This window comes from Geospiza fortis, unplaced genomic scaffold (genome assembly GCF_000277835.1).
Source record: "Geospiza fortis unplaced genomic scaffold, GeoFor_1.0 scaffold112, whole genome shotgun sequence".
Lineage (NCBI taxonomy): Eukaryota > Metazoa > Chordata > Aves > Passeriformes > Thraupidae > Geospiza > Geospiza fortis.
The window spans coordinates 14,454,787-14,475,772 of NW_005054298.1; the positions used below are offsets into that span (position 1 = coordinate 14,454,787).

General features: G+C 50.3%; 1 protein-coding gene across 2 annotated transcripts in view; it reads left to right on the top strand.

The window, feature by feature from the left end:
• Positions 1–20,986, top strand: part of SLC4A3 (solute carrier family 4 member 3) — a 28,631-nt gene that overhangs the window by 3,286 nt on the left and 4,359 nt on the right. The window contains exons 3-18 of one of the 2 annotated variants that reach the window (XM_031056597.1): positions 1,694–2,028; positions 2,447–2,589; positions 3,088–3,299; positions 9,177–9,328; positions 9,953–10,133; positions 10,670–10,805; positions 10,907–11,081; positions 11,488–11,584; positions 13,289–13,473; positions 15,028–15,241; positions 15,551–15,772; positions 16,099–16,247; positions 17,620–17,814; positions 18,259–18,465; positions 19,058–19,147; positions 20,759–20,925. In XM_031056597.1, the coding sequence (XP_030912457.1) occupies positions 1,694–2,028; positions 2,447–2,589; positions 3,088–3,299; positions 9,177–9,328; positions 9,953–10,133; positions 10,670–10,805; positions 10,907–11,081; positions 11,488–11,584; positions 13,289–13,473; positions 15,028–15,241; positions 15,551–15,772; positions 16,099–16,247; positions 17,620–17,814; positions 18,259–18,465; positions 19,058–19,147; positions 20,759–20,925 (2,860 nt within the window). Of the gene's footprint in view, positions 1–1,693; positions 2,029–2,446; positions 2,590–3,087; positions 3,300–4,260; positions 4,457–9,176; positions 9,329–9,952; positions 10,134–10,669; positions 10,806–10,906; positions 11,082–11,487; positions 11,585–13,288; positions 13,474–15,027; positions 15,242–15,550; positions 15,773–16,098; positions 16,248–17,619; positions 17,815–18,258; positions 18,466–19,057; positions 19,148–20,758; positions 20,926–20,986 lie in introns of those variants that run through there. The other variant, XM_031056603.1, reaches the window with a different exon arrangement.

The window sequence follows — 20,986 nt, forward strand, 5'->3', positions numbered from 1 at the left end:
TGCCATTCCCTTCAGCCCAAGGCTTCAGTTTCCTTCTGATCCAAAAAATAAATTTCTGCCTTGGATTGAAGTGAACAAGCCAGAAGGGAAAGATGGGCTGTGTCCTCATCAGCAGCTTTATGCTGTTGAAGGAGCAATGTATGTATAGTTAGGGTCTTCCTTGCTTCTTATATTAGAAATTCGTGCCTGACCTACCTGGTGGTGTGCTATGGAAGTACAGCAGCAGGACAGGAGGGTCTGTCTTCCACGTCTTGTGAATGAAATGGGGTACACCCAGTTAAGTCAAAGAAAAAAACACTTTTGAGAGAAAAGTGTTTATAAAGAGCCCAAACTCTTTCCAGTGTGCAGACATTTGACCATTCTAAATCTCCTCTAATCTTGCCACAAGCTGCTTCTTCTGAACCAAGGGGATGTGTGAAATATCCCTGCTGTTCCCAAGGGGGGAAACAAGGAAGAAAAGACTTGAGAAACCAAAGGAAAGGAAACATGACAGCAGAACAATGAACCTGCCTGGCTCTCCCAGGGAGAAGGTTACAGCCTACATTCACAATGTCCTTTGAAGGTAGTTTTCACTATAAACAGATTTTGCTGCCATGTCACAGGAAAGCTGGGAAGGAACCAAATCTAAACCGTCTGGAAACAATTGCTCAGGAAGAGCTGCCGAGCAACACCCCCTTGCCAAGTGCCTGGTGCCCCCCTGATTTCAGCCTCTCCGGGTGCAGCCCCAGGACCTGTGCATCCTGCAGACTGTCCATGGGAGGCTTTGTGCCTGCAGCTAGCCCTGGCAGCAATGGCTTCTCTTTCTCTCACAGTGGGATGCTGAGCTTACCCTCTTCCCTGCCTGGTGTGTTGCCTTTGTTTTGGAATGAAGGCTCAGAAATGTCCTTAATTTCTTCTCATTCTGTAATTCCCATGACACCCAGGTCAAGCCTGTATGAAGTTCTCTTTGTAGATTAGTTTAAAGAAAAGTCCTTCTGCCCTGTTTCTTTACCCTGGTTTTTAAAAGACAGCCTCCTAACTGAACCTGAATTTCAGAGGCTGGTACAACACATGCTCTCAAAGTACCTGGGATTTGGACTTAGGTTACTTCTGCACTGTTGTTCCTGTGGCTGTGTAGGAGGAACTTTTTGTCAAAGCCTGGGGGATAAATAAGCTACATCTATTCAACTCAAAGAAGCATTATGCAGAAAAGAAATCATTATCATTTAGGATGGAAAAGACCTTTAAGATCATCAAGTCCAACTGTAAACCTAACACCAAGTCCACCACTAAGCTATGGCCTAACCACTAACTAATGTCCCTAAAAAGTTTGTAAAGGCCCCAAATTATGCTTGTTTGAGGATGCAAGAAACATTTCCCCATGTTTAGGAAGGGGATGTTGCTCAGGGCAGGTCACTGCAGCTCTGCACGGCCATGCAAATGGCTTTTGGCAACACAGGGAGAGTGCTGCCTTCCCCAGGGCAGTGGAGCTGTGTTGGGGTGGTTTGACATTGCACAGGGGCTGTGTCCCCACCTATCCCAGGCTGGACACAGCCTGGCACATCAGTGAAAGAGCTTTGCTATGTCCCTGTGGGCTGGTGGCTCTCCTTGCCCTTCCTGGCCCTTGATCTTCAGACCATGCTGTTTCCTGGAGGGGCGCCTGGCAGGTTCCTCCCAGCCTCTTCCTGCCCCTGACTCTCTTTTTCTCTCTCAGTCCACCGCCAAACCTCGCACCACATCCATCATCCCCTTTCCACTCACCTCCCTTCTGCCCTCAAGTTCCAAAAGAGGCCACCCCGTGCCAGCAGGAGGAAAAAAAGGAGGAGGAAAAAGAAGAAAACCTCAATACCTCCCTCAGAGGTGACCCCCACCATCCAGGAAGAGGACGAGGAGGGAGGAGAAGAGGAGGAAGAAGAGGAAGAAGAAGAAGAGGAAGAAGGAGAGTCCGAGGCAGAGGAGGTCCAGGAGAAAGAAATCTCTGCAGAATCTGAGGCCGAAGCTCGTGGGAAGGACACATCCCCTAAGCTGGAGTCCCCAAGCAAACCAAAGGCAAGGCCAGGATGTGCCTATCTGGATGGGGCTTGGAGTCTGGAGGGAGGTGGTAGGAGGGTGCCAGCAAGTATGCTGCTCAGGGATAAGTTGTAGCTGTGCAGTATTGTGGGAAGAGTGTATTTGTCCTTGCCTAGTAGAGATGGCCACCAAAGGACAGTGACAGGTAAGTGATTGCTTGGTATGGATGCAGGGGTGGGTGTGCATGAGCATTTTGGGGCTGTAAGACCCATGGGGGAAGATCAGTGTGTCTGTTCTGAAGTTTTATAGTACAGTGGAGGGCTCAATATGAGCAGTCCCAGGGTATGGGGCATGTGGGGAAAGCCACTGTGGCCCATTTTGGGGAGGTTCTGTGTGCCAAGGATTGGGGTGAAGGCTGCCTGCCCAGCTCCTGCTGTCAGGGCTGTTGTCTCTGCAGTTCACCGTTGGCAGCGATGAGGAGGAGCCCAGCAGCACTGCGGCCCCCGCGCAGTTCCATGTGGAGGAGGAATGTGGCATCCTGTCCCCCATGCCTCGCTTTGCTGACCTGCTGCAGGACAAGGGCCCTGCCTCTCTCCACAGGTAGGTGAGCAGTGCCAAGCTGCCTGCTGCTCTCCCCAGCTCCAGGGCACTGCACAGAGTCTGTCCCCAGGGCCATGTGAGCAAGAGGGCTGCTTTCTGGTGGGATGATGATTCCATGGGACTCCTGCAACATCCCTGGGTCCATGGGATCCCCATAGTGCAGGGTTAGAGGCACTGGTCTGCGCACCTGGAGTACCCTTCCTCCCAGCTAACTTGTGCTGTCATGCTGAGCTGCAAGCTGGGAAGCCCCAGGAGGGGACCATGAGGCTGTGACTCAGGGATAGGTCCCTGACACTGGGCACAAGCTGATCCCACTCTGTGATAGGGAAGAGGAGGAGCAGAAGGAGCAGCCTTCAGGTTTTGTAGGAGAGGACTCCTGGCCCTGCTCCTTCTCGGGGGCTTGCTGGCCAGGGCTGGGCCACGGAACCCCAACCCCTGAGGCCACTGGCCATTGTCATTCACCCTGCTTACTACTGTCAGTCTCTTTGGTTCCTACAGCCCCCCCGGGCCTCGAGAGCGTCTGTCCCGCGGGTGGGAGAAGCGCAAGGCCTGGGGCCAGGTGGCGAGTGGCCAGCGGGGTACCTATGACTTGAAGGAGAGGATGTGCATCGGCAGCATGACCACCCTGGAGAGCGCGGCCTACCAGCGCGTCCCCACTGACGAGGCCGAGGCCCAGATGCTGGCATCTGCTGACTTGGATGGCATGAAAAGTGAGGCTTTACAACACTGCCTGTGTTACCAGTGTGTGTGTCCCTTTGTCCCGTGCCTCTCTTGCTCTCCCCTAGCAGCCTCAGGCATGGTCTTCAGCCTGCCACAGGACCTGGTCCTCACCTTCCTGCTCCCCACATCCTTCTTTTCCATCACTGTCTCATCTCTGTTAGCTTTGCATTGTCCACAGTGCTGATCTTCATGTTTTCAGCATCCTTACTCCCACCTACCCCATGGCTGCCTGCTCCACCACCCACCCCCCTGTCCTCTCCAGTTCAGGGTTTCCAGCATTTCCCTGAGACCCAGCTTTCTCCTCTCCTGACACACTTTCCCAGTGATCAGCCCTCTGTGTGACACGCTGCCAGCTCTGCTATTGCAGAAAACCTGAGGTGAGGAGCCTCCCCTCTCCTCTGCTCTCCTGGCAGAGGCAGCTGCCTCCTCTGGAGCGCCTCAGAGGGGGACTGCCCCTGTGCGTGGCACGAGGACAGAGACAGAGACGTCATGGAAATGCACGCTCCGGGCCTGGGGACATGGAGAATTCAATAGGTTGCTCTGCAGGCTGGAGAGGGAGGGAGACACCAGAGGGGAGTGAGGGAGAAAAGCGGTGCTGCACATGCAGCCTGGCTGTGCCCGGGCCACGGGTGCTGCATCCCTGGGCATCTGGCACAAGACCCCACGGAAAAGCGAGGACCCTGCTCTGGAGGAGCTGGTGGGCAGCCCCCCACAGAAGCATCCCTGGGTGGAGCCAGTCTTCCTGGAACCTCATCAGTCCTCGGGGCTGCTGCAGCCGGCACCTTCATGCCCCGTGAGCAGGGGAGTGAGGCACCGGGGCTGGCCCCAGGGCTGTGGTGAAGCCCTCCAGGGGGGGCAGCTTGCTTCCCACACGTCAGCCTGGCTGTCCTGGCTCCTCATCTGAAGGCGTGTCGTTCATGACACCTGACCCCTGACCTTCACAAGGACAGCATGACAACCCTTCAGGAGAGAGAGGAGCCAGCAAAGGAATCAGAAGGGGGCAGCAGCCCGGAGGTAGTGATAAGCACCTGTATTCGCAACTCACTCAGCCATGAAGACTTTGATGAATTTGCCTTCAATTTTGAAGACTATGATTTATGGGAGGCCATCAGAAGCCATCTGGGCTACCCAGGCGGGGAGCCCACCTGTAAGTACCAGAGCAGTGACCCCGTGGTTGCAGCTGTAGATCAGAGCCCGCTGCTACAGTGCATAACCCCCTCCTGTGTTTGTTGTCTGTACCCTCTCCATGTCAGGTTGGTCTTCTGGTTTAGAGGAAGTACAGTCTGCCCCACTGGTGTCTGGGGACGCCAGAGGAGCTGCCTGATGCCTGTGTGTCTGTGTGAGGTCTTAGTACCAATCTGTTTTGTAGTGCTGAGGTGCTTTCGTCTGTGTGTCTCGCTCGAGCAGCTCCGGAGGCAGCTGCATCTTGCTGTTTGTGCTTATCAGGATGTGGCCCATGCTGTGGGCAGGGAAAAAGCAGCTGCTCTGAGGTGTGTATAAGGACAAAGAGATTGCCCCTTCCATTTGTAGCACAAGGTGACAGTGTGCTGCTGCTATTTTTCCTGGAATTTGAGTTGAGGTGCGGATCTGACAGCGGAGGTGGGTATCAGGTTCTAGCTCTGTACCGTAATCTAATTGCCCAAAGGAAAAAAAATAACCTAATCTTTGTACCTGCATGCTTGAGCATGGCTGTGAAACTAGGTGATAGCAGGCTGGCTGGGGTGCCTGGATGGGAGAAAAGAGGAAGAAAGGAAGCAAGAGTGGGAAAAGCAGAGAAGGAGAGAATAGGAATCTTGAGAGTCAAAAATGTCTTCTGTTCTCCAGATGTGTTTCTGTACCTTCACATCCCTTGCAGAGCAATCTCTGAGCTGTCTTGGAGACTGTGCAGAAACCAGAGCCTCACTCCTATCTCTCACAGGGCTCCTTCCTTGGTACATATTGCTAAAGGTGGCCCACCTTGGGAGTGGTACTGTTCATAGCCATGGCTCATGGGTAACTGTCCAAATGTCCTCATCTGGATCATGTGTTAATTTTTCAAGGGATTTTAGGAGTGCACATGAGAGGGTGATGTCCCAGAACTAGCCCACTTAAACAGCTTTACACAGAAGAGTGGGAAAACAGAGTGATTGTAACTGGAGCTCAGGATGCCTTGGTTCAGCTTCTGCCTCTGTCTCTGCTTCAGACTGTTTGATCTTGGGTAAAAAAACTTAATTTGCCCTGCCTCTCAATCCCAGCATTGTGTTCTCTCTGTCATCTGTTCCATCTTTACAAGCCTTCAGGAAAAAAATGTCTGCCTATGTGCTTCTGCAGGGACCAGCTAGTGGGGATTAGCTTGTGGCTGTTACAGTAACAAGTCTGCTACTTATTACTGTAAATTGATAGGGCATAGAATAGTAGCAAAGTTCAAAATAGAAACCTGGAGCAAATTGGTGCCATCAGCTGTCCTCAGCTGAATGAGCTGTAAATTAAAAGTGTGAAGAAATTGTTCCAGGTTCACCTTGGAAAACATGGATATTCTTGGGAAGGTAGAAGGGGCAGATCACTCAGGTGTAATAATGCATCACTTACAAAGTGGGGAAATTGGGCTTTCCAGTATTTAACACATTCATTGATTGCTACAGCTAATACTGTAGGTGCTCTGTACAGTAAACTCTTAATTGTATAATGAATCCACATTGTGGATTAATCCTGCAGAGAGGTATGGCAGAGTCAGATATGGCCGAGATAGCAGAGTCTGTTTGTGCAGAGCCAGCTCACTTTCAGCCAGTGCCACTTGCCCAGCTATTTACTCCATGGCAATGCCTCTTCCAGGACCAGCTCAGATCCAGGAGGAATATATTTTCAACAGAATGGAGTCCTTGGTCTCCTTGCATTCTTTTAAGTGTTTGGAGCATGGGGAGTGCTGAACCTGGACACCTGGTTGGCAGCAGGGATGAGCTATCCCTATCGTATTGGACTTAGCATCAGCCAGGAGAGACTTGGCCTCTGTGCAGGACAGGGCAGTAGCTTTTTCCAGAAGCCAGCATGGGGCTCTGTCTTACAGTATGTTGATTAGCATTTCACTTAGTCTAGTTTTAAATATTTCAAGAATCTGAGTTGAAAGTGTTTTTTTATATATTTCAAGAGTCTGAGTTTAAAATCTCTTTTTTCTTGCTGTAACTTAAGCATTGGGGTGAATGGGCAGTGTGCATTATCCTTGTGATGCCAGGATAGCAGGTTGCTCTCTAGTACTGATACAAATACTCAGATGCCTCTTCCTGGTCTTCTTGTTGATTGAGGGAAGTGAAGGGAGGGGAGCAGGAGCTATTGAAGGTGTAAATTGAAGGCAATAGCCTGCTAGAAAAGGCATTCTTGGGGAAGACTTTAACCAGTGCAGTCATATTTGTCATATTCAGATTTAAGCTGGTGGAAAAGGAACTTGTTCATCTGAAGAAATGTGACTGTGGAAGCTAACGTGATGAGATCATCTTCTGGAAGAGACTGTAGGAGATGCTGTGTGGGAGGGTGACATACCAGTTCATCATAGTGGAGCTACCATAGGAATTGGTCTCTGTCCTCTGACATCACTGTCTTCACACTCAGATCCTGGGGAGCACTGGAGAGGAGCTACAGCAAGAGCAGTACTCCTTGGGGGGTTTGGCTTCAAACAAGAAGGACAGAAGTATGCCCTGAGCATATCACCCTTTGGTCTCAGAGACTAAGATCCTGTCCTGCATAAGGACTTTTAGGTGTTCTCTTGAGCTTGACTTTCTCTGGGGAAGGCACCAATCTTACAGGACACAGAAAGGGTCTCTGTAGAGCAGCCTGGACCACTTCAGCTGGGTTCTGCATGGGACTCCCAAAGCCAGTGGTTCTCCTAAATTAAGACCAGGTGCCCACCCTGCTCCTATGAGTTGTAGCCCCCTATTGGCATCTCAATAGCCAAAACACTACCAAGGAAGAGCAGCAAAGTAGATCTCTCCTTAGTCTGCTGTAGGTAGGGCTCTGGAGATGTGCCTTCACCGACACTCTCGGACCCTGCAGCACTCTGATTCCTGTCCCTGTCACCGACTGTGGGAGTCCCTGGAGGTGCAGTCAGGAAACGTGGCTCCTTGCTTCTTATTTGTCCTCCAGCCATTGTCTGGCTAGGACTGTGGGTGCTCTCTAGGGCTGTTGTTGAAGAGCACTGTGTGGTAAGTTGTCATCTGTGAGAGGAAAGCTTGCTGTCCTTTGTCTTGCTGGGTAGAGTGTACTTGGGGCCTGGTTTTCCAGGGACACAGAGAAAAGGAGTCCCAGGGTGCATAGGAGAATCAGAAGCTGCAGGGATTGGAGCAAAGGTGCCAGATACCAAGATCATCTGCATGATGGACTGCTGGTTTCATGCATGAGCTCATACTGAGTGTGCTGAAGTGGCTGCTGTGTGTGCAGGAACTGAGAAATCCATGTGAAACTCCATGGGAGCCCCACACGTGCCCAGCTCCCAGAAACGTTCTAGTGGTTATTGGGCCGGTATTGGCTCCTATCGACATTGCAGGGCAGTAAGTGGAGCAGGGAGGAGTCCCACCATCAGCAGGACGTGCATCAGCAGGACAGCCAATGGGGGAAAATGCCCTCAGGCTCAGTATTGATTCCTTTTATATTTAATTTAGCGACCCAGATTTCCAAGGTGCAAGGCCATGGTATGCCTGGCCTGATGCTGGGTGTGTCTTTCCATGCCAGAGGTGTACAGCTATTTTTCTGCAACATCAAAGAGGCCACTCAGACTTAAAACCCTGTGCTTTTTACTGTCTCTCATACCCTGAAAGCTGCAGGTCTTGAAGCTAAGTGCAGAAAGATGTATGCAAGCAGAACATTCACCCCAGCCAATGGAGAGCTGCCCTTGCTCTGCCAGGGAGAGGACCTTGGCATTGTCTTACAAGCACAGACAGCAAACCTCAATTGACCAAAGCTGAGCAAAAGCCCTGACTCCATAATCAGCCTGCCCATCCTGTAATGAGGCTCTGAGGGTTTCCACATTCCTGTGGGTTGTCTGTGCTGAGAAAGATACACTTGCTGTCCCTGGGTAGCATCCAGGGAAATCCTCCCTGGCAGGCTGTTGCCTGGTGCTGTTTCTCTGGCATTGCAAAAAGGCTAGTATGGTTGTGGCTGCATTTTGGTGGGCACTGGCTAGCCAGCAGCACAGTGATGGGTCTGTAGAGCAGCATTAACAGCCTTTGTGAGGCTTTGCCTCAGCCAGCCAGTCTCTAACTCAGACCTCTCTGAGGGCATTACCGCGGCACTGCGGATCATTTAGAAGCAGCGATAGCTCAACTTCACTGCCAGCCTCCGAGCCAGCCCCAGGCTGCAGTGTTATCCTACAGTCTCGTCACACAATTAAATAAAACAGACATTGATATTTCCTTATGTCTCCCAGACCAGCAGCTAAATATCCTTCCCTTTCACTGCCCTTCATGCTTGCTGAGCACCAGGCCTTCCCTGGTGCAAGGGGTGAGGCCCAGCCAGGTGCCTGCCTTTGCTGTGTGGGTGCAGAACTGTGCAGCCAAGGCTGCAGGCTGCTTTTTGTTGGGGGAATATGGGGAGGATTCCCACACCACTTGTTTGAGTACCATGAGTAAAAGCATTTGTGATGAAGTCCCAAGTGTAAGCACAGCCTAGGATGAAGCCTTCTCTGTGAAGAGGTTAGTTGACATCTCTGGAAGAGATGAAAGTAGGCAAATGAGGCAGAAAGGATCTTCAGAATTCTGGCAGAGGATGGTGAGTTCTCCAGCTGCCAGGGCTTTGATAGCCTAAGTTAATGAGAGAAGGACGTGGTTGGATGTGTTTCCCTGCCAGACAGTGTATATCCACTAGATAAATTGGTGGCCTTTTTTCCTTTCCTATGTCTTCAGGCCACCGCTTTGAAGATAACCCAGGTGTGAGGAGGCATCTGATGAAAAAACCGTCTCGGAGTCAGGTCACCAGGACAAGCAAAAAATTAGCATCAACTCCATCTGTCAAGAAAAAGAAGAAGAAGAAGAAGCTGGATAGAAAGCCCCATGAGGTATCCATGTGCTGTCCTCCCACACTTGTTCAGAAACCATAAATCAGGACTAGAAACATGCAATTTATAAAGTGATGTGTTTCAATATAATTAATTATTTACATGACCTTGAGGGTGACATTTCATGCTGTTATCCTTTACCATGAGAGCTGAAAATACACTTTTTTCAATATAAGGGGAGATTTCCCTGAAACCACAAAGCGTTGACTTTAGGAAAGGCATTTAAAAGTCACAGAAATGGTGATGTTTTTGTGGAAGTTGGCAGCACAGTAACATCACTATCTCTGGAGAGTGTGAGAAATTTGGGGGGGCCACCGAGGAGAAGGCAGAGGACAAAATTGCAGCAGTTTGATAGAAAGGGGTGCTGCATTGCATTATTCTCTCCTTTCTACCCATACCATGTGACTTGGAGCTTTCTGGTGCTCCATGTGCTGTTGGAAGCTCCTGCCATGCTGTCAGTGATATTTATCCTGGCTGCTTCTGTGCAGTAAACCTCTGGTTAAACCATGGCAGGTTTGTTCCAGTATCATGTCAGACCAGGCAGTACCTGGAGAAGAGAGCTAAGGCTTTTTGTGTGCTGCTGGTAGAGCTGTATGCATCTCATGTCCTTGTGATCCACACTAGGTGTTTGTGGAGCTGAATGAGCTGGTGGTGGATAAGAACCAGGAGATGCACTGGAGGGAGACAGCCCGCTGGATCAAGTTTGAGGAGGATGTGGAGGAGGATACAGCAAGGTGGGGGAAGCCCCATGTGGCTTCACTGTCCTTCCGCAGTCTGCTGGAGCTCAGGAAGACTATTGCCCACGGTGAGTGAGGAAGAGCAGACCAGGGTTTGTCTCTTGCTCTAGGACAGGTTTTGCTGGATAGCTTCCGTCACTGTTAGGTGCCTCACTGGAGGCATGAAACAGCATCTGTGTCCAGGTTTCATGTAGGGTGTGTGGAGAGAGACATCCTGCAGCCTGTTTGGACAGGGTTTGAATTAGCTCAAGAGTGCCTGGTTGGTTCCACACTCTGCTTCACTGGTCTCAGGCACACAGAAGCTGCACCCCCCAGCTGTGCCTTGGCCAGCGGGCCTTGGACCCATCTTTGATGTGGTCAGCAAGTTTGGTCAGAGTGGGAGACTGAAATAAGGAGATACCAGAATTACCACTGCATCTTGGAGCTTTTGGGTTCTCTTGGGGCAAGGATTTACAGAAAAGACATGGGGCACTTGGGCATTTCTCAGCTGAATCTGTACCCCACCCAAAGCCTGGCTCCTGGTGGAACAGCTGTGTCCCCAGAATGTGAATGCAATGGGGAGTGTTGCACTCTAGGAGCAGGGCTCTTCCCCTCATGCTGGCAGGTGCTGTCCTCCTTGACTTGGAGCAGACCACTCTGCCTGGCATTGCTCACCTCATGGTGGAGACCATGATCATCTCTGACCAGATCAGGGCAGAAGATCGAGCCAACGTGCTGCGTGCCCTGCTGCTGAAGCACAGGTGGGTGCGCATGGATGTGGGCTCTCAGGGCCCGGGGGTTATCTGTGAGCCCCAGGTGGCAAGGGAGACACGTCCCCTCATCGCCACTACTCTCCCCTCAGCCATCCCAATGATGAGAAAGAGGGCTTCTTCCCAAGGAACCACTCCAGCTCCAGCATGAACTCCATCGTGGGGAACCACCATCACAACCACACCACGGACACATGTGTGCCCCTCATGGGGGAAGAGCGCATTGAGATGGCTGACCCCAAGGCCAATGAGACTGAGTGCAAGGAGGTGAGGGTGACCTGGGGGAGGGTTACTGTGTCGTTTTCCACATTCTGGGGACAGCTGTTGGCTGCCAGCAGGCCATGGTGCCCACCTCTGAGCCCCTTTGTGGGGAAACCTTGTAATGCAAGGACTGGATTACCTGGAGTGCTGGAAATCGGGTTGCTACATTATGATTTTGGTGCCTAGTTTTGGCTTTGCACTATATGCAGATGTCTGCTTGAGCATGTAATGGCAGCAGCAGCCCTGGCTCTTGCAGGGTGGCCTTTGCTGTGAGGGTGCCTTGCTGTGAAGCAGGCATTGGGTGTGCAGCCAAGGCAAGCCCAGCTGCATTTGTGCCAGTGGGGTGCGAGGCTGTGTAGGGAGACCAAAGCACGGGGACTTCACCCTTACTTATTTGTATTCTTTATGGCAGAAAAACCCACATCTTCATAACTCTGAGGGCCATCGTAAATACTTAAAGCTGATGGAGAAAATCCCTGAAGATGCAGAGGCCACAGTGGTGCTTGTGGGTAAGAGGTGGCATGTAGAGTCCCCCAGTGACTAGTGCAGATCCTGGTGTGTCCTCACTCCCCAGGGATATTTGGTCTTCTCATATGTGTTCAGCTGGGGAGTGAGCCTGGTACACTCCCTCCTTTGGTGATGATTCATCTTCTGTTTGTGTATAGCAAATATATGGCCTGCCAGGCTAGTTCTTTTCCTAAATTAAAAAAGACATTGATAGATGCTGCTCCTGGGAGCTGGGGCCCAACTTAGGGGTGGAAGTCCTGCCAGGCTCACAGCATGTCTGGTTTTGCAGCTCAGAAGTAGGTGAGTGGTGCCTGGGGACTGATGGCCAAGCCATCACCCTGCCCCTTGACCATTGCTTCTCTCTGTCTGGCCTCGTAACACCTTGCCAGCTGCTGGGCCCTGTCCCTGATCAGTGTTGGCTGCTGGCTGTGTGTGCCAGCAAGCTTTGAGTTGACAGAAGCAGGGCCTGGCTGGCGGCAAGGTCTCAGGTATTGACTGTAGCACTACCAGGACATATTTCTCTGTACAGGAGGGCTGTGAGCAGGCAAGCTTGAGCATCAGTGGGCTTGGTGCCTTCTGATTGCAAGAGTATTCCTCTTAGCACTGGTGTTAACGTATCAGCAAACCTAACTACACTACAAGCAAAATAAATGTCATTGTCTACCCAATAGATTAAAAGCTCAGGCAAAGAGGCTTGGCAGCTCAACCAAACTGATGCTTAATCACGATGAGGCCAAATCAGGTTCCTAAGTGCACTTTTGAGTACTCAAATAACTAAACATTGTCTTGTTTCTGAGCTAAGGCTGTGTCTTGGGATTTGCTTTGACTCTCAGAAGGCCCAGATTTGCTAGCCTGACACAGTGCACAGCTCTTTGCTGGACACAGATGGCAGAAAGATCAGTAATAATGCCAGTGAAATACCAGTATTCAATAAACATTTGTGCTGGGTATGTGAAGGAAGTGGCTGGTGTGCTGGAGGATGCAGGAGTACTTCCCAATCTGTTAGGAACTGAGGAGACTGCCAAGCACTGATGAGATGCAGACATTGTAAAACAAAATGTGCAGTTTGCACCTATGAGTCTTTAGAGCACTGACTTACTTTTCTCTGAAAAAAAATAGTTTAGGAATACAGGGAAGGTACAAGTTAACAGAGAAAGCTCATAGCTCAAGGAGGGGAGAACAGTGAGCCAGTTCCTATAGGCTGTTTAACCTGGCATCCTTCTCGGCCAGCATAGTGGCAGAGCTAATATGGGATTCAATTACTAAAGAGCTAAAGAATATGAATGTAATTATTGCCAAGCAGTAAGGTTTATGGGAAATAGGTCATGTCAAACGAACCTGATTTCATTCTTTGATGAGATTAGAAGTTTGTTTGATAAAAGTAACATGTAAAAAGTTTCCTTCCATAAGTGGGAAAAAACCTTCTAGTTTAAACTTAGCCCCTTATAGTGTAAGTAGAGCCCATCTGTAAGGGATTGAGAGTGGGCTAACTGGGAGGCTAAAGAAAGTGGCACTGCTTGTGAATGATCAGTGAGGCACTTGGAGCAGTCCTCAGTGTGAAGTTCAGTGCTGTGTCTGTGGTCTGGAGAAAGTACATGACTGCAGGGCTTGTAGGAGCCTCCAAAACCCCTGTCTCTGCTGTTAAAGGCAGCCCAGTACAGCTCACTCCAGTGATTAACTCTGCTCCAAACATTGCCCCCTGGTAGGTTGTGTGCAGTTTCTGGAGCAGCCAACCATGGCCTTCGTCCGACTGAATGAGGCTGTCTTCCTGGAATCTGTCTTGGAGGTCCCAATTCCTGTCAGATTCATCTTTGTGCTGCTGGGACCTAGCCAGGCCAACATGGACTACCACGAAATTGGCCGCTCAATCTCCACGCTCATGTCTGACAAGGTGAGGAGCTGGTGGGCAGTGATGCTGTGAGGGAGCTTTGCTGGCTCCTTAGACAGTCCTTAGATGAGAGCTGTGCAAGGGCTCAGGTGGGGTAGGCAGGTGTGAGCACCTGGGATTTTTAAGGTCAGCCTGGCTTGGCCAAGGTGGAATGTTCCAGTGCAGAGCAAAGAGTAGGACAGACACTTATTTGGCTGGGACAGAGTGTGCTAGGCTGCGTGAAGACAGGGACCATGTGTAAAAGCAGGAGAAAAGGATGACCCAGGGTAAGAGAAGTGATGTTCAGTCAACGTTTCACAGAGAGGTGGGGAGGCTAAGTGATGTCTGTGACCATGGCACCTGGCCTGGACCACACTAACAAAAACCCAGCAGTTCCTGGGGACTGTTTTCAGATGTTTGGATGAAGCTTTTTAGCTGAGTCCCATTGCTGGGGCATCCATGTAGAGGAGCACATCCATATAGAAGAGATGAAGAGACTGCAAGGTTTTTCTGCCAAGCAAGTGCACTGCTAGAAGTCCCCCATCTGTCTAGATGGCAGTGAAATTGATTACCTTGGTAAGGAATTAAATGCAAAGGAGAGACAATCTGAGCATCTGCTGTATACATCCAGCACAAGAGGATCAGAGATTCACAGGTCCTTCCTGCTGGTGCCTCGTAACTATAAGCAAGTAACAAACCTTCCTCTACTGCCTCTATTGCACAACTTTCACTGAACTGGAGACTAAAATGCTCAATCAGAAAAATTGCATTAGAGGCAGCAAGACTGAAAGATTCCTTCCCTGAAGTTGTGTGGGGCTCAGCTGAGAATGTGGTTTTAGCCAGAAGAGATGAGGTGCTATTCCAGCTTCTGTGCTGTGTTTGTGGGGTGACCTCATTCATTTGAGTCTCTGGTGCTCTTGCTGGAAGAGCAGAGCCAGCTGCTGCAGCCAGGGCTGGCCACAGCAAGGTTACACAGTCCTGGCGCCGTGGAGAGAGCACAGTATCATTTACATTGAAGCTGTGGCTCCAGGGAGTCTGTGTGCTGCAGGGACCTTAGCTGTCCCCTACCTCCTTTACAGGCTGTTCACTCATTCATCATCCTCCAGCCTTTTCTCTGGAGGCATGTTCCAGAGACAGTGCAGCACTTACACCTGTTTGCCAGCACCTCCCTGCCTGGTCTCCTTAGTCCTTCCTTGCTAACCTGCTCCTGCTGTCAGATATATGTCCCCTTTTCTGCCTAGTTTTCTTTGCATGGCTCCCCTCATGCTGTAGATGCTTATTTTCTCGCTCTGCGTCTCCATGTGGAGACTCCCAAGAGTTTCTTGTGCTCCCTGCTCAGTTCGTGGTTCTTGTGCTTTTTAACTGTGATGCTTTAGGGCTCTACCAGCTTCTCCCTCAAAACAGGAGGTGGGATTCAGGAGTGTGGGTCACAGAGTGGCAGGTGTGAGATGAGTAGTGGATGGAGGGGGAGAATGTTACTCTGAAGGTCATAGCAAGCATTGTCTTTCCGGGCTGTAGTAGCTGGGTCTAGGCTTGGTCTGAGCCTTCTCCCTCTCTCTTTTTCCCTGCTCCTTCCAGCACTTCCATGAGGCTGCATACATGGCAGATGATCGTCAAGACCTCCTCAATGCAATCAACGAGTTCTTGGACTGCAGCATTGTCATTCCCCCATCAGAGGTGGAGGGGAAAGACTTGCTCAAATCCATTGCCACCTTCCAGAAGTTGCTGCTGAAGAAGAGGAAGGAGAGGGAGCAGAAGTCCATGAAGGAGGGCACTGCTCAGGAAGCCAAAGGTCTCTCCATTCACATTTGGGCAAGTTTGTGCCTAGTGCCCTGTGTGCACCAATGGGCCCTCCCCTCCCAGAGCCTGGCAGAAGGGTGAGCAGGGCCTGGCTCCTGCAGTGGGGAGTGGGGAGTGGGGCAAGGGGAGCAGGACAGTGACTGTGGGCAGCTCTGGTGGCTGGGGACAGCTGGAGGCACTGGGATGTGCTGTGGCAGGGGGCCCACCAGGCTAGCGCTGCTCTGTGAGGTATTTGGGAGAGGGACAGGCCAGGGGCCCAGCTGTGTTCCTTGCTGAAGCCTTGCCCTCCATGCACCTCCAGAGCTGTGTGAAGTGAAAGCTGAGGAAGAAGAGGAGGAAGCTGAGGATGACCCTTTGAAGCGAACCGGGATCTTTTTTGGAGGTCTGGTTCGGGACATAAAGCGCAGGTACCCCAAATACCTCAGTGACATCAGAGACGCCTTGCACAGCCAGTGTCTCGCAGCCGTTCTCTTCATCTACTTTGCTGCTCTCTCTCCTGCCATCACCTTCGGGGGACTCCTAGGTAATGGGCCTGCTTTCTGGTCTGCTCTTTGCACTCTGGGACACTGGCTGTGTCTGTGTGATGCTGTTCTGGGGTGGGCTTTGGTGCTGTTCACTCAGGGAGAGTGGTGGTGCTGCGCCTCGGCTGCTGCCTTGTTCCCTCCCTGCCATTTGGCTTCTCCAGCCTCGGCTGCCAGGGCTCCCTCCATGCTCCCTGCCTAACACAGGGCACCTCTGACTGATGGGATGGGGACCTGCCTCCTCTGTCCAGAACTGTGCAGCCTGCCTGTCTGTGCTGATGGTGCCTGTGTCCAGGCTGTAACACTCATACATTGTTCTCTTTCCCAGGAGAGAAAACTGAGGGTCTCATGGGGGTCTCCGAGCTGATAATCTCCACCTCGGTTTTAGGGATCCTCTTCTCCCTGCTTGGAGCCCAGCCACTCCTGGTCATTGGCTTCTCAGGGCCTCTGCTGGTGTTTGAAGAAGCTTTTTACAAGGTACATGTGAGACAGTGTCTGTGCTTGGCACCTGCTTGCTCTGTCCTTGCTCTGGAGAGGGCAACTGGCATTCTCAGCTCTACAAAGGGTCTTTGTTACTGTGAACTCTTTGAGTCCTTCCAGGCTGCTCTCAGCTCAGACAGGGCTGCCCTTGTCTCTGCTGTCCCTTGGCAGGTCCCACTACAGGGACTTCTACCTCCCACTGCTGTATCCATTATCCCTTGAGGTGTGACACTGATAACAGCACTCCTCTACATGCTGACTGTGAGGAGAGCACTGTCTCCCAGCTCTGTGCTGCAGCTCTTTGGCACATTGAGCACTTGTAGCTGCATCCTAAAATTTCACTGTTCTTGGGGCTTCCTTTGAAGTCCATTTCACCATTTTTATCTGTGTCCAGGTTTCCTTTTATGGGAGCTCAATAACATTCAGTGTACCACCCGTTTGGGACGTGCCACATATATTACTCCCACCTCTAAGGATGAGCCTAAGGGTGTGTGGAGAGGTAGCCTGGCCAGCCAGGATGGATATGTTTCTTTCTCAAGTAGCATGACCTCTTTGCTCTTGAAAGCATCCCTGTATCACTGTACCTTGAAGCAGTGAATCTAATTTTTCTCCTTTTCTCTGACTCCCAGCATGTCTGTGTCTTTGAAAAAGCATGGTTTTTTCTACAGCTGGATGGTCACCTTCTCAAGAGTTTGGAGCTGGTGATGCTATTGCAGAGTGGGAATTTCTCTGCTCTCCTGTAACTGCACTTCTCACTGACCACTTTTGCTTTGTCCAGTCACTGTGTACAGAGTACCTCTGCCTGTGGTGGTACTGAGGAAGGCTGCAAAGGGAGGGGTATGATTTGTCCTGGAAACAGCTGTAGATGAGAAGAGGCAGTGGAGATGGTCTCCTCTGTGGTGGCAGCCTGGGGCCTTTTCTCCACACACATGCAACTGTCTGTACACAGGGTGCAGTGTGAGATCGTGGCCTTTATGCAGTGGGATGTAGCAGGATGCTCAGGCCCTCCTTTGTAGGGAACAGGCTTGTGCTGTTGAGTGCATAGAACAATGGAGAGCTGTGTCTGAGCAATGGCACCTCCATATGGGTGGGATGGGGAGTGTTATGCATGGGCGGGCTTCAGCAGAGCATGAAAGAGGTACTGTTACAAAGACTGGAGCGGTAAAGACCTGCTTGGTGTGAGCTGTCAGGTGTTAATGCAAAGTCTGCAAATTTACCTGTGATTCTAGCAATGAATTGACTGATTCTGTGCTGGATGCCCAAGCAGATGTAGATGCTTTTTTTCAGGACAGTCTTTGATCTTAATGGGGAGTGGATGCAGGAGGCAGCCTGAGGAGACATGAGTAACTCCTTCCCCTTTCCATTTCAGTTCTGCCAGACACAAGGCATTGAGTATCTGACAGGCAGAGTGTGGATTGGTTTGTGGCTCATCGTCTTCATCTTCATTATCGTGGCAGCAGAAGGAAGCTTCTTGGTGCGCTACATCTCGCCCTTCACCCAGGAGATCTTTGCTTTCCTCATCTCTCTCATCTTTATCTATGAGACCTTCTACAAACTGTACAAGGTGAACCTTCCCTGGGGAGATGGGCTGCTGCATTTCTTAATCCCTTAGGAACCTGCTGCTTTAGCACACAGGAGGCCAGGGAACAGGGCCAGCTCAGCCACAACTTTCGTAGACATTCTGCAGAGCAGTTCTTTGCTGGTCTCATGCCTCAGCCCAGCTGGCTCCTGTGCCACCACAGAGAGTGGCAGGAAGAGCCCTAATGTCTCTCTCCCCTTCTCTTCCTGCAGGAGACATTAAAGAGGGGCCACTTTTCTCTCCCCAACCCTCTCCAGCTGGGTAGGTTGCGAGGCGAGGTGACGGATGCTGGGATTGTGCGTGCCCGCCATCTACTGCCCTCACCTCTCCACAGAGCAGGACAGCTCCGCTTCCCCCTGCCCCCAGTAGTGACAGTGCCCCCTGCCACTCCTTGTGGTAACTTGTCTGCTGCTTCTCTCATCCGCTCAGGTGTTTGCAGAACATCCTTTGCTGAAGTTCTACCCACCAAACGTGCAGAGCAGCCTGAATGCCAGCGTGCTCTCTACAGATGCGATATCAATGGGAACCAGGATGCAGCCCAACACTGCTCTGCTCTCCCTCATCCTCATGCTGGGCACCTTCTTCATTGCCTTCTTTATGCGCAAGTTCAAGAACAGCCGCTTCTTAGGAGGAAAGGTGAGCAGTTTGTGGGGTTCACATGTCAAGGACAAGGGACACACCAAACAAATAATACTTCTGGCTACAGATCTTTATTCTCCAGAACGCTTGGATGTCCTCCAAAGAAACACCAGAAACCCTTTAAATACCTTGCAGGAGGGATGGTAGCCCACCCTAGGTGCAGACAAGAGCTGACTGTTGATGATGGTATCTGCACTGTCCTGCTCCAGTGAGGCTGCTGTAAAGTCCTCTGGACCTTGGGAAAGCTCACTGGATTGCATACAAGTCTCTTAAACTAGAATATAAGAAGAAGAGCTTACAACTTTTTCTCTTTGGACATCTGTCTACATGCAGGGTATCTGTGTAGTACCTGGAGCACTGTCTAAATAGGCCAGCAGGAGCAATTAGCCAGTCATAAAAGAGCATGTTGTGTGGGCAGTGGGATGCACAGCCCCAGGGGTCAAGGCTGGGTTTCCTTGCCCTGCCCATCAGCAGTGCTCAGGTTTGGAGTGATGCTGGCCCCATCTGGGGCTTCTCTTTGCTGTAGGCTCCCTGTGCTTGCACAGAGCTGGCCTGTTCCTTTCGCTAATGACAGGTCTGTGTTCTGCAGGCACGGCGGATCATCGGAGACTTTGGGATCCCCATCTCCATCCTGGTCATGGTGCTGGTGGATTACACCATCACTGACACATACACACAGGTAGGTGCCAGCACTGCCCTCTGAGCCTTTCCTGCAGCCCAGCAGTGATCCCTGTGGCACTGGCCTGCTCTTGTGCAAAGGGGAATTTGTATTTCCTGCCTCTTTAGTCATAACAGCACAAAGCAAACAGAAATATTCCCCTCATCCTCACTCCCACGCTGAAGGGAAGCTCCAAGGGTCTTGCTAAGGCTGAGGCCACAGCTACAGGGACTGGAATGTCCTGGCATCCTTCTGGTCTTCTAGCTGTCAGTAGGGGAGAGTTTAGGGGCTTTAGGGAGATTCAATGCATTTGCAACTCTAAACACTTGCAGTCAATCAACAAGACATAAACTGTTTATGCACACTGAAGAAGGTGGCATGTAGAATGGTTTCAATAGGGTATTTGTCATGAGTTTAGTACTCAATGTACTTATTCTCTCCTTGATGGTAGGATACTAATATTTTGATGACTTTATCTCAAATACAATTTTTTCCCAGTTTATGCACAAACTTAAGTTTGATAACTTAATGTTATCAAAGAAACGTATCTCACAGGTTTTATTTTTTCTCCTTTTTCAGTAGGTATGGAGTTATATATTTTTGGGTTGGGTTTTTTTTTGTTTGGTTGGTTTTGGTTGTTTTTTTTTTTTTTGTGCTAAGATTGGGAAGAGGGTGAAAAGTATTTCCTGTTCATCATGCAAGCTTTTTATCAAAACAGCGCAAGGCTTGGTGGAATCCAAATGCATTTTTATTCATTTGAATTTCAATGAAAAATTTCAGTCTATCAGACATTAGTAAAATCATGCACTTTGTTACATTCTTTTCATACCCCGCTACACTTCTACAGTTACTATCAAAAGCATTATCATTTTAGTATTAACTCAGCAAATGTACAAAGCTTTCCGAGAAAATGGTACTTAGTTACACAGCTTAACTCAAGGACAAACATTCCAGAAATATTATTCATACTTATGCTGATTAACATAAATGCAAATCATAAACTCTGCCTGCAGTGCAGATAGCAGAAATTGCTGTAGAGCAGCACAGAGCCAAGGGTTCAAATGCTGATGAACGCAGGGTCAGGATGATGTACAGCTAGGAGTCTGTGTGGTCTGATGGGAGCACAAACATGATATTCCCTCTGAACATGGTCAGGGTGAGGTCATTTCCACAGAATGTGGCCACTGCTGGGGTTTGCACTGCAAAAACAATGCTGTAAAATGTTACAGAAGAGCCTTGGAAAGTCTGGAAAGCCACCTCAGAAAATGGTAGGCAGTTCAGAACACTTAATTTGTCCAAGCAGAGGTCAAGGAGCATTTTAACCATGGTCTGCAAGGACTGACATGGGAGTGAGGTTCCTGAGAGAAGATATTTCCTTGGTCTCTTGGAAAAAATGAAGGGAATTTATGTAGCTGAAAGGAAATGACACAGGCCTATGTTAAGGAACATGGGGGTTTTTATACTGAAGGGGATTATCCATGAGAAAGTCCTACTCAGTTCAGGGTGGCTTATCCCATCATCTGAGGCGTTCAGAACAGGGAGAGCACCAGGAGAGGAGGATCAAAGCTGTGTGAGGCTGTGAGCTTTTTTGTATTAATGAGTAACTGCTGGGTTTTGCAACTACACCACCAGAAGCTGAATGTTCCCTCCGGCCTGTCGGTCACGTCCCCTCACAAGCGTGGCTGGTTCATCCACCCCATGGGCAGTAGTGGGACCTTTCCACTGTGGATGATGTTTGCCTCTGCCATCCCTGCCCTCCTGGTCTTCATTCTTATCTTCATGGAGACACAGATCACTACGTGAGTATCTCCCCCTCCAACCTCAACCACTGCTAACCCCTAGACAGGCAAGGCCAAGATG